The sequence below is a fragment of the Amphiprion ocellaris genome, chromosome 22 (assembly GCF_022539595.1).
Source record: "Amphiprion ocellaris isolate individual 3 ecotype Okinawa chromosome 22, ASM2253959v1, whole genome shotgun sequence".
Taxonomy (NCBI): domain Eukaryota; kingdom Metazoa; phylum Chordata; class Actinopteri; family Pomacentridae; genus Amphiprion; species Amphiprion ocellaris.
In genome coordinates this window covers 22,771,523-22,784,405 of record NC_072787.1, presented here as the reverse complement: position 1 = coordinate 22,784,405, position 12,883 = coordinate 22,771,523, and the positions used below count along the sequence as shown (strand labels likewise).

The window sequence follows — 12,883 nt, the reverse complement described above, 5'->3', positions numbered from 1 at the left end:
CTGAGTTTTTGGATTTTTTTCCAAACGAGGGAACAACTTTTTTGGTGCCCGTAAATGAAGACATGAGAGTTAAAGGCACACAAAAAAAATAAAAATTTTTTGAGAACCAAGGCGAATTTTGATGCAGCAATTTCTCACTCACCTGTTTCTTTGCAAAACTTTCCCCCGTTTTATTAAAAGCTGTGATGAGATTCCTTCATGCTGATAGATAGCTTAAGTCTCAGAGTGCTCACTGCTTGACATATGGGACATTTTCCATTAATTACTTTTGCGATTTGTGCAGTTTAAAGGGCACTTCTGGTCTATTTCAACCTGGTGTATATCCCACTGATGTGCTTATGAGTGGTGTTATCTTTCCACCTCCATTGTAATTTAAATCTAGCTCGCTTCCAGCAGCTTTTTTTTTTGCATGAATCGTGTTAAAATGTTTGCTTTTGAGTGCTATCAATTATCTTTTTGATAAACTGCATCCATTCTGGGTTGTCCGTTCCAAAAAATATAAACTCTTTGGTGCAGCTCTTCCCTGAATCTCCACAATGGAGGTGCTGAGTGCGAAGCCAGCATCACCCAAAGAGCCAAAGTTACCAATTTAATGGCTGAAATAAATCAGAATTAACCTTTAAGGCACAATTCCTCTCACATGAACTCATCCTGGTATGTTTTCAGCTCCTTCTTGGACACCCATGTACAAAAAATCACAGTATTTGTACTGAATTTGCAGGTTTTAAAATATATATATTATTGTTAATGATTTTTTTTATGTACATATATTTTTATTTTTCACACTCAATTCTTTTTCAAGTGCATTTTGAGAAATCTGACTGTAAGAGGGCGGCACTAAATACAAGAGTGAGCAAGTACAGATCCATTCTACCAGTCTCAACAGCTGGAATAGTGTGTATTTGGACTTCTTCAGAGACAGACTGGTTAAATGCATCTGCACGGGGCCCTTTGACGTGTTTAACAAAATCTGAACACAGTGAAGAGGCATGATGAACAAAGGTGTGAACAGTGATGTCTCTCAAACCGAAAGCAAACAAGGTCTCAATGTTTTATCTGGTCTTTGGTCCTTTCTGAGTCAAAGTAGTCAAACACGGTGCAGCCAAGCTTTGTTCAAACCCACAAAACTTTATTTTTAAATTCCAAAAATTTGCAAAGATGCTAAATTTGTTCAGTTACATTTGGGGGAAATATTTAATGATGCAAAATAGTACAATGTTTGCACTGAATGAAGCAAGAGCTCTGAAGAAGACGGTGTGGAATTAAGCTATTTCAAAGTGGAATAAAAGGGAAGCTTTACCTCCTCTGTGCAACAAGTTCGCATTGATATTTTGTATTTCTTGTAATACTGAGTTATCATGAAGTAAAATGACATTTAAATGGCACAATATGTGACTGTTTGTCCATCATGTGTATTCTCAAAAATTGTTCTAATAAATCCATTGATAAAAATCAATTACAAGTAAAAACTCTCACTTTATGAGAAGTGGGTTTCTGACTTCATCTCTAAAAAAATATAAAGTCAGACCTGATAAACATCAAAAAAATACATTAAAAATATTTTCCAAAAATATTGTTTTCCTTCTTTTTTGTTCTTTTATGCACCATATCTACAACTACAGCTTAGTCTGTATTAAGAATACTACACTTCCCTGTTTATAAAACAGAACAAATATAAGAAAAGATCACAAATAATCACTAGACAGCCCCTGATATGGTAATTTCAAGATCTGAATGCAGAATGTGAGGAAATACTATGAAGTTAGGGCTGTTTTTCTTCTCTTTTTTTTTTCTCTGGAAAAACAGTTTATGTCAGCTTTGGGGCAGCAGAAGTTTCCTCTTTTGGAATGCGATTGACTGGCCTCCTTGTTTCACTGCAAAAGAAACATGAATTTGGTTCAGTGAGCAGCAGAGAGGAATAAAAATGAACAAAATGTACAGAAAACTGCTTTTTGTACTCACTCCACACACTTCATCGCCCTCTGAGTCCACTTCATGTTAGGGTTGCCGCACACGAACCGACCAGGAACATGAAATCTGCAGCAGGAATGAAAAATGATCTCATGAATGAATGCACTTAATTAAATTCACATATTTCTCATGCCAGTGTGTCAGGTTGAAGATTAACTGTGGACTTTCTTTAACACACATTGACAACAAACTAGTCCAAACCAGCTTGTCGTTATTGATTTTAGGTCAAACATTAACTTCTGGGGAAACTCAGGAAATTTAGACAAGTTTTTTTTTTTTTGTCTTCTTTTTTGTGACGCCTCTCAAATACTTCAAACTCAGTCACTGAATATCTTTTATTTCAGCCACAGTTGCATTTCAGGTGTATTTTATGAGTGGTCTGGTTGTCTTTGCATCCTATTTTCTTCTGTATTTAAGTAGAGCTGCATTTATTTGTCGGTTTCTTGGCGTTTATTTCGCTCCCGTCACATTTTTTTATTTACTGATTTTGACGACAGTATAAAGTCCTGCACCACAATGGAAACAACCATGTTTAGAGAGAACCTGAAACTTGGAATGAAGAAGTACAACATTTTCCCAAGTGCCCACAAGTGTTGTTAATACTGAAAAACAATGCTGGCTCTGCAAATTAGCGATATCCAACTGTTCACGTTTCATTTCTTTGTGTACTTGTCTCTTATCTGCTCTGCGTGCCTGCAGTTCAGCCCAGTTCAGCTGATAAGTCCTTGAATTTCTGTCACGTGACTGTTTTGCTCTTTGTTTTGTAGTATCTGGCTACTCCCAAGAGTTTCGATTTAACACATTTTTAATTAAGATGTGAAATAAAGAGATTTTGGCAAAATATCACAATTTTAAGCTTAGATTTCATGAATTTTTCCAATGAAGCTGCTTGTTCCAGATGAGTAGTTCAATGAATATTGTTGTTTTTTAAGTGTCTGCCAATTGATTAGCTAAATATTTCGATAACTGATTTTTTTGGTCATATTTAAAGTTCCGTTAATGTTCAGCCACTGCTAACTAGCTAACCCCAACCTGTCCCATCTTGTATTTACCAGCCTGTAGCCTGATCAAGTCGCTCCTCTGGTTTTCCTCGGTGTCATTCAGCCACATGGCATTACTTGGACGGATTTCAGCTCCATCATCTTGGACTGCAGCCGTCAGCGAGTCGGTTATTGCATCACCGGCCGACTCACTGCCATTGTAGCAGCAATTCTCTACCTGCTGCAGGTTCTAGTTGGTGCTCCAGCTTGCAGCAGATCTCTTGAATATCAGAACTACTGTCTTTACAAGCTGCAGTCCAAGATGATGACGCTGGGAGTCCAATGGTGGGACAAGAGTCTAACATTTGGCACTTTTAAAACAAAAATGCTCAACGCCTGCAGAATCCTGCTTCTTACATGTGAGAAACTGACATTTTTCTTGATCTTACATGACAGTAACGGAATATATTTTGATATATTTTGCAATTTTGAACCAATATCAGACTAGAAACGGCTCTGGATGACTGACGTGAACTTTAGAGGAAACATACTGATTGCAAAAACATAATCATAGGTCTTACTGCAAGCTTTTAAATTATACCATGATGTTTTTCTAATGTTTTACTCACATGATGGCATTGATATCACAGGCAGTGTTGATGTTCTGGATGGTGTAGCCAAGAAGTCGTCTACAAGGCAACGGACGCTTGACGTACCTCAGGCAACAGCTGGCTGCAAACACAAACACTAACTGTAAAGAATCCGCTACAAACAAGCTTGTTTTATTTTAACACCACCTCTGTGAATATGAAACAGTTTGCAAAAAAATCTCCTTCCCTAAATGCACCAACACTTTGACAATGTTTTCAGAAAGTGGTGGACTCACCTGACTCTGTGGTGCCAGTGAAGGTGACGAGGATGACGAGTGAACACAGAGCTGCGATGAGAAACACTTTCCTGGCTGCCATGGTTGGTCGGTCGGTGCTGTCGCTCTGCAGGTCTCAGTCAGTGTGAAGCTGAAGAGGTATGAAGTGCCTGAAGGCATTCAGTGAGAGTGTAACTGATACCGTACGCCGCTTGTTCCTTAAGTAGGACGCTTCTGGGATTTTCCCCTGTTGGGCAGGATTGTGTAATGCCATGTGCTATTGTTGAAATCGTGGAAACAAGCCAGGAAACGAGGCAAGGTACACCTGCTGACTTCCAGCCTCCAGGTGGAAGGAAGTAAAGCAGAAAATAACACAACTAGTGGAACTATAAACTTAGCTGAGCTCAGATTTCATGGTAAAAACATGAAAGTCTCAAGCAAGGTGATCACTATTAATCTTTAATCTCTATAATCTGTCATTGTAATGGTCAGCTCGAAGAAAATTTGGCCTTAACTTGACTGGAAAGAGGGACTTTCCTTGAACTTTGTTAATTTTAATCTGCTGATCTTTGGCCAGTGGACAAATGGTCAACCTGGTCTCCTGCAGCTACCAGATTTCTCGCAAAAAATACAACACAGTGATCCACTGTTAACAGAATTAGCACTGTAGCTAAAGACTGATTTTTTTTAACCATGTAAGAAGGGTACCAACTTTTGTACAGGATGGGACAGAATCAAGCATACAAATAAATTCATACCATAAACCAGGTGATGATGTATGAATGTTTGAAGAGAAATGTTCTAGAAATTTAGAGAAGCTAAAACAAGGCAAAGACCAAAAAAAGCCACTCTTGTTTTTGCTTTTCTGCAATAATGTGAATATACTTTAAGACTGAAGTAGGTAGTTTTCTCTGGAAACCAGTGTTGGATAGCCTAATGGATGTTTGTGTTGCCTGTTGTGTTATTCTATCTCTTTTTCTTCAACTGTTAGTCATTTATGTGCAGAATCTTTCATGTGTACAACCAAATACTATCTATAGGCCAAATCTGGAAGTATCACACTAATTAAAAAAAAAACCCAAAACATTCTAATTCTTGCAAAAAAGTTTTTAAGTTTGCTCAAAGTTCATTTTTAACTTATTCGAAAAGGAGTTTGCTTCTTGGGAGATGAAAAGGCCAATTTCTGAATACGTTTTGATGTAGTAAACATTTAACTGACACAACTGATTGGCTGCTTCCGCTTCTTTAGGTAACTCCAAAAAGCATGAAACATAGTCAATACAAGCTGAAATGTAAGAATAATTACAACTTTCCTGATCAAAAATGATTCTTGAAGACTTCTGTCCATTTTTCTCTTGCATATGGGCTAAATATTGTTTGTTTCTTCTATTTCTTTGAAGTTTTTTGGCCGCTGCAACCAGCTGGGTTTTATTTCCACCATTCTTCTGTTTTTTTACAGCTATGTAAAACATAGTCCATACGACCACCCTCTGATGATACTGTGCAGCGTAGTTTAATGCAATGCATGAAAACAAGCCTAATTTTCAAAATTTCAAAAGTTTACCTCAAACTGACTTGGAAATAACACGCAAACTTACAAATGGTAAATGTCCTGATGGAAAAATTGGCTGAAAATTTAAAATGTTTGTTGGTTTTTGTAAACAGTTTTATGTCCTTAACCTCACTTCCACTCTTTACAATGAGTGTTCAGAGTCCCTTAAGGTTTGGTGGAATCATTAAGCTCTGCAGGTGTTTTTAGCCACTTTTCGCTCATTGTTTTGACCCCAACTGCAGTCATTCTGAACAAAAATGGTAATAAATCCAACATACACTTCCTGTCCAGCAACACAAGCAGGCAGACAGCTAGCTAGCTAGGGAATATTAGCATCTAGTTGGCTAAAAATCAAGCTGTTCTTCTGATTAACCGGTGGAGACCAAAATGGAGCTTAAGAGAATGAAAGTTGGACTTTTGCGGCCAAAACCATGAATCACTGCTACTGTCACTCCTTGTTTGCTGGATTTTGAAACAAGATTTCTATTTTTAGAAAAAAAAAAGGATTGGCTCATTCTGTAAATGATCAAACCTAAGAGCATACCATTAAATGTCACTTGAACCATGACAAGAAGTAATAAAAGACGCCCAGCTGGAACGCATTTTTCTTTTTATGTTCATGAACAAGTATTAAATAACTATCTCTCTGGCAGCAGTGGAATTTCATCTGTGGGGGTTTTGTGATGTAGAAATGAACACCACATGTAAGAGACAAAGTGATATCTGAGGATACGAGGGTCAGGTAAGTTTAACATGACTCTTCAGCGTGTGACATGACACTAAATCTGGAAAAACCTCCTGTACAGCGCGTGTGAAAAGGACCTAGAACTGTTTAAAAATCAGCTGTATTTATCTCAGAGATGCATAGTTTAGATAACAATGTGTGAGCAAAGATGGGAAAAGACAACAGAGGCGTTCTGCAGAAAGTCCCTCAGCTCAGTCATCAGCTAAGTCCACTCTGTGATGAATTTATTTTAGCCTGCTGCTGAGTGAAATGGGACTCCATTTCACTATTTTAGGAATTTATCAGGAGTTTATTTTTCTTTTTTATCGCCTTCCACCCTGAATGTCCTTGAACAGGCTGTTCAATTCTGTCTGAGCCGTTTAAAAATGCAACCGAAACCATTTTTTGAAGGTTGCAAAGCTGGTGATAAGGATAAAAAGAATTACTATGTTTCACCTTTTTCTGCAAACACCAACATTTTAGAAAAGGCTGAATGTCGCCTGATGTCACTTTTTTAAATAAACAATGATAAACAGCAATTCTCTCTGCAATTGGTGCAATAAATCATCACATTCGTAAAAAATCAGTTTGTTGTTCAACAAGGAGAGGAATGCAACCAACATAAATATCATTCAAACACTCTGAATACATCTGCAAATGACAGATTTGGGTTTTTGATTTTTTAAGAAATTTGGAAAAAAATTCTAAAACCATGTTTTCACTTAGTGATTGTGGATTATTATTATCGGTAAAACATCACGTTTAGCCATTTAAACCACAATGGAACACAAAATAACCACAAAGAGAACAAAAAAAAGAGACACAAACAAATACAAGAAAAAAAACACTATAAAGCTTCATAGGGAGGAAAGGAACACGAAAACACACAAAATGGCCACAACCACAAACAGACACAAGTCAACTACTGAAACAAAATGACCACAAGAGAACCAAAACGACCAAAATGATACACAAGACAACCACAGACTTAAAAACCAACTACAGAGACACACAATGACTACAAGAAGACACAAAACAACTGCAAAAACACACATGTAAGTCAGAGACATAAAATGACCACAAAGATGCGCTTAACAACTACAAAGAGACACAAAACTATGAATGATCCAGAGAGAAAACGACCCAAAAGCACTGTTCCCGCTAAGCTGCGCGCATGCACAATTGAGCACTGCTGACACGCTCTCCGCGCACAGAAATCTGCGCTGTGCACACACACAAAAAATCCAACCTAAATTGAAAATAAAATAAACATGTAACAATTCATTCTGTGCTATTTTTCAGTGTGAGTCAGTGAGTGATCGGTGACTGGCTGCTGCAGCCAATGATGCGATTCACATACGTATTTACCATAGACTGTATATAATGGTATTTACGCAGCTAATCAACGTCATTGACAGGCGTCCTTATGTGCAGCCATCGTTGTTGTCATAGTTATGAATGAGTAGATAGGACACGCCCCTTTGAGCTGCGTGCTACAGCGAGGCTAAGCTAGTGGGGGCAAAGTTTCAGTGCATTCCGTTGATGTAGACGGCGTGAAAATGGAAACAAGAAGTATGCCGGCTCACTGTGCTGCATACAATTACACACTACGTCGTACGATTGAGACAAGGAAACTTGGAATGACTTTTCATAGGTAAGAATAGTTTTGGGCTCTTTTTTCATTATGAAATCTTGTTGAGAGCTTCCAGTTTATGAGAGCTAACTAGTTAGCCACTAGCAAAACACTTAGCCCTTGTCCACACGTAGCCGGGTATCTCACAAAACGAAGATATTTTTCTACGATTCGGCCTATCATCCACACGAAAACTCAGATTTACGTCATCAAAAACGATTCTTTTTAAAAACTCCGACCAAAGTGAAGATTTGCGAATTCTCTGTTTTATGCGTCTGCATGTGGACATCGGTAACCGGGGTTTTGCGTTTCGAAACGTCACCGCCTGCGACAAAATATGTTCTTACCTCACATATGCGACCTGTGTTTACATTCGGTAACAGTATGGATGCTCTCAAGGTTTTGGGCGCTGTTTCTTGTACAGGCGCTTTTTACTTGCTTGTTTTTACAAGCCCAGATACTGCTCCACATTCAACAACACAGGCGAAGGACGTTAAGGACGGTTATTCTCCACCACCTTGCTAGGATTTGGGGAACTACTGCCACCTAAAGGTCCGGCATGCTTATGAATGTGCTGAAAAAGGCACTTATGCGGTTAGGTGTGGATGAAGGCGAGCTAGCAGCTTGACAAGCAAATACCAGACGATTAATAGTAGCTGTAGTAGTTGTACAAGCAGTAGTAGTAATACTAAAAGTACAAGCAGCAGTAGTAGTATAAACAGCTGTTAGAGTCGTAGAAGTAGTATCAGCATTTGTAATAGTATTACAAGTTGTAGTAGCAGTGCCAGTATCAGCAGCAGTAGTTAGTACTACCACTACTATTAGTAGTAGTCACATTGCTATTACTACCACCAATACTACCAATAGTAGTTATAAAGCCTAACTCATGTATATCCAGATTACCATCTATGTTCTTCCTCCAAACCCATTTTATGATTGGGATTACAGGCAGTTCTTTAGGACTGCTCTCAAATAATGTTACTAAACAAGGTTATACTTATCAAATTAAATAGCTCTGGTCTCCAGTATATTGGCTAATTCGGTTCTTTGTACTGAATTTATTAGCATGATTTCTTTTTAATATGTTGTGTACAGACTTAATTACTTGTCTGTCTACTTTTCTTACTCCATGTAGGTTTCCCAGAGACTATGGGTTGAGGAGGAAGTGGAAGTTTGTCGGCTTAGACCTGGTGTCATTCCATCAGTGTTAAACTTCCCGACTCATCTTGGAAGAGTATGTGCCAGAAAGACCACGACCAAGCAGCCTTGAGATCTTAGACAGCGTCTCCCTCAGGTGGGTGTCAACGGTGTTCACAGTCAGGTCTGTGGTAATCCTGTCAAAAAACAAAACAGAAAAAAATCTAGATTATAAATGAACATGTAACCAAAGCACTCTGTGTATAATGCCATAGTATAGGATGTAGTTCAGAAAATGTCAAAGTATAGTATGCTTTACTCAATAATAACATAGTATGGTCTGTAGTTCATAGTACAGCATGTTGGCAAGAAAAAAAAAACAGATTATTATGTGGTTCAAAAAGCGCAAAATGATAGGATGTTGCCTAAAATTGTCATGTATGATATGTGGTTCAAAAAATGTCATAGTGCAGTATATTGTCAAAATAGTATGTTATTCAAGAAAACATCAGAGTATAATATGTCATCTAAAAAATGCCATAGAATAATAATTTCATTGCACAAGTAAAAGTATAGTAACTTTTAAAACTGTTCAAATTCTTATATGTTGCTAAAAACAACAACAAAAAACTAAAACAAAAAAAAGTCACAGTAATATGTCAATTAAAAAAGCCTATAGTATAGCGTGTCGCCCAACAAACATCATAGTATAGCATGTCGCTCTAAAAACGTCAGAGTATAGCCTTTAGTCCACAACTGTCAGTAGGTGAGGAGCAACACAAAAACAGTCCAAACGCTGGTTTCCAGAGGGTTAGATGAGTATTTATTTGAAAGAGTAAGTTTACAACAACACAACATGTGAGGGAGTTAAAAACAAATGGGTGTTAGTAAAATAAAAATAAATAAACAGAACTAAAAGTGAACTTCATGTTGACATTGATGGGCATTCCAACCAGGAACAAAGTAAAAGATAATCAATACGAAAAAAAAAACTCTTCGTGTTCACCTCTTAAAACCCAAAAACACACCGCAGTAGCAGGCTAAACCCTAGGCTAACTAAAGCTACCAGTGGGTTTCCTGTTTTCCTTTCTGAACAATTCAAAGGTCCCTCTCTATCTCCCCACACGTCCACCAACCACTGGAACACATCTCCAAAGTTCTGCTGGACCAGCTCAGCTTCCCCTCAGAAGAAGTTCCTCCAGATGAAGGAACCTTTTGAGAGGCAGCTGGCATCGTGATTGGACTGTACTTTGGTCTGTTCCAATCCAGCTTCAGCTCCAGAGACGGCAGGCGGGACGAGTCAACGGAGGCCGGATGGACGAAGGCATGCAGCTGAGTACAATCCAGAAAACAACAGAGGAGGAGTGCAGTGGCCCAGGGCCAGAAAAAACAGAGTAGCATGATATGTTTCTTAGAAAACATCATAGTCTAGCCTTTGGTATGAAAAAAGGCCATCATATACATCGTATATTGTACAAATAACAAGTCAAAGGAAAGAGACATCAACTGTAGAATTGTAGTAATTGTGGGCTGACTGATTTACTGATTATCAGTATTTTATTTTTTACTGATTTATGGTAATAAATACATTTAAAAATGGCGCTACTTTGGCTCTGAACCTTTATCTACCTGTGGTCGCTCTGTCTTCTGGAGTGATTTGATTGGTTATACGTCACGAATAAAACTCCTTTAACATCTGTAAACAAAAACGTATCAACAAAGTTTTCTGTTAGAGTTTGTGTTCTTCTAAGTTAAACTCCAAGATTTTAAATACTTTCATTTACTGCAAATGAATATCTACTCCAAATGTCTCACAAATAATCATTATCAGCCTTAAAAACCCACAAAACACCCCTCTATACTCGACCACACTTAGTACAGTCTGGTTCCCCCTTCTATAAATCTGCTTGGAATCTTCCACTTCCTGTTTGTCAAAGTGGCCTTCTACCTGGACAGGTTTTGTTGGAGCTCATGCAACAAACATTTTGGGTAACTGCATTTTAATATGGATGGATGACACTGAATTAGAGTCTGTTTTAATGAGACTGAGTTAAAATGTGTAGCTCTGTCATTAAATTGGAAATTATTTCTCAGAATTCACAGAGAAAAGTCTGAAATGTTTGCTAGGTTAGCGTCCCACATGTTCTTTGGCTCAGCTAAAGCTAACTCTCTCCAACTTCTGGATCTCTTGAGTTGCTTGTTGTTAAAATATCTTGCTAGAGGTGCTGAAGCTCAGAAAGTCTGAGATGTTTGTTCAAAATAAGCTCATTCTCAAGTCTGATCTGAACTGTCCTCTTTTGTTTGAACTTTCCCTAAACTTAGGAGTTAATGACAGAGCAGCACATCCAGACTCAGTCTCATTTATGTAGAAATTAAACTTTAGTGTCATTCATTGATGTTAAAGTGCAGTTTTTCAAATATTTGTTGCACATGCTCCTGACCAAACCAGTCCAGGTGGAAGACGATGTGAAGAGAAAGCTCCAGAGGATGAATATCACACATTTACGTTGGAAATAAATGTCCTTTAATTAGACATTGTCATGCAAAAGTTGGATTTCCCTTCAATGATGTTCAAATCTTTGTTGAGTGTTTTGTTGATGTTGGTTTCTAAATGTTTTTTGACACTCGGCCCCAAAGATTAAAACCTTTTACGACTCACAAGCTGCAACAATTCACACATTATCAACTATCTTTCTGACTAAACTAAGATAAAAAGTGAAAAAATGTAAATCTTTTTGGTTTTTATGACAGTAAACTGAATATATTTGGGCTTGACATTTTATAAACCAAAACAAGAAATGTATTACTGGAGAAAACGACAGATTAATGGACAAAGAAAATGTGTTTTCTATCATATATGGCTGAATTACTCCAACATTACAAGATACATACAATTTTAATTCAATTTTATTTATATAATGCCAATTACAGGTCAAATTGTCTCAAGACTTTATTTTTATGTTTTTTTGTCATATTTAAAATATGACAAAGTAAGAAATTTAAACCTCTTGACTAATCCAATTTATTATTTAGTTTTTAAGAGGCTAATTGACAATTAAAACTTTCTCCACTAAAACTAATAAACATGAGGTCAAATAGAAGGAACAGTTTTAAATACTGCAGTCCCATGACGACAAGAATAAAGTTTGTCAACAAAAACAAAATCTGCTGGTGGATTCCATTAAAATCCTAATAAATGATTAAAAAAAAAGTGTGATACTAAAGGTTTGTGGTGCTAAAAATGTCAAAGTAAAGATATCAAGTTGAAGATCTGGATGGAGGTTGATAAAAGTTGACCTCCCTTCATTTCTCTGGAGTCGACTCCATGGATTTCATGGATGGTGGTTAAAGACCTGCTCTTCTAGTGGTCTTCCTTCTAGTCACTGTAAAAAGTCAGTCCATCCTGACCGACTTCAACACCTCTTCATGACAACTTGTTCTGCCTCCGACCTGGTGGAAACTCCAGAAACTCGGGAAAACCCGTGGAGACTCGAAGAACTCGTGGAGACTCGAAGAACTCGTCGGGCGGGGGAAGGTGTGGTGGGCGGTGGGGAGAGGTGGGGGAGTAGAGGGGGGAGGCCGCCACCCACCTCTCCGCCTACTCTCCGCCCTGACTCCACCCAGACTCCGCCTTGGCTCCACCTATGTGGTGACTTCAGCAACTACGATGACAAAGGGACGACGAAATTATGTCTTTTCATCTGATCTGTAGCTCAGTGAGTTAAGGATTTGCCTATGGAGCTGCAGGTCGCCGGTTCAAGACCAGACACTTCTTAAATTTTCTCAAAATCCTGACAAAGACAAAGAAAGAAAAAGGCCGTTGGCGGGTCTCGAACCTGCGACCTACCGCTTGGTAGGCTCTTGTCTTATCCCCCTGAGCTATCCACTCAGATACTAATTCTTCTTTTTTTTGCGCATTTATCATCTATTTTTTGTCGTTTTCGAGTTTTTTTTTAACTCGAGTCTCGTCTCGACCGTTTTTCTCAGGAGGTTGGACTGGTTGGAGGGTGGAACCCTCAAT

The 12,883-nt window shown here is 38.1% G+C and overlaps 1 protein-coding gene and 2 long non-coding RNA genes across 3 annotated transcripts; 1 reads left to right on the top strand and 2 right to left on the bottom strand.

Annotated features, from left to right (window-relative positions):
• Positions 1-1,108: 1,108 nt before the first annotated feature.
• ccl20b (chemokine (C-C motif) ligand 20b) lies at positions 1,109-4,024 on the bottom strand. The gene is made up of 4 exons (XM_023272858.3): positions 3,838-4,024; positions 3,581-3,683; positions 1,963-2,037; positions 1,109-1,874 (listed from the first exon to the last, which is right to left on the bottom strand). Exons 1-4 carry the CDS (start codon positions 3,917-3,919, stop codon positions 1,808-1,810), a joined length of 327 nt encoding a protein of 108 aa, XP_023128626.1. The 5' UTR covers positions 3,920-4,024; the 3' UTR covers positions 1,109-1,807.
• On the top strand, positions 3,826-10,462 carry LOC129348053 (uncharacterized). Its single transcript, XR_008600473.1, has 2 exons — positions 3,826-9,019; positions 9,967-10,462. It is a non-coding gene; the product is annotated as an uncharacterized LOC129348053 (long non-coding RNA).
• LOC129348054 (uncharacterized) lies at positions 9,663-11,932 on the bottom strand. The gene is made up of 2 exons (XR_008600474.1): positions 10,492-11,932; positions 9,663-10,194 (listed from the first exon to the last, which is right to left on the bottom strand). It is a non-coding gene; the product is annotated as an uncharacterized LOC129348054 (long non-coding RNA).
• Between the last annotated feature and the right edge of the window lie 951 nt (positions 11,933-12,883).

Bases quoted from the DNA above. Each gene is read 5' to 3' on its own strand.
- ccl20b (XM_023272858.3), bottom strand. From the start codon at position 3,919: ATGGCAGCCAGGAAAGTGTTTCTCATCGCAGCTCTGTGTTCACTCGTC. The intron at 3,684-3,837 runs GTGAGTCCACCA...TTGTGTTTGCAG, and splicing joins CACTGGCACCACAGAGTCAG to CCAGCTGTTGCCTGAGGTAC. The intron at 1,875-1,962 runs GTGAGTACAAAA...TTTCTTTTGCAG, and splicing joins AGGGCGATGAAGTGTGTGGA to TGAAACAAGGAGGCCAGTCA.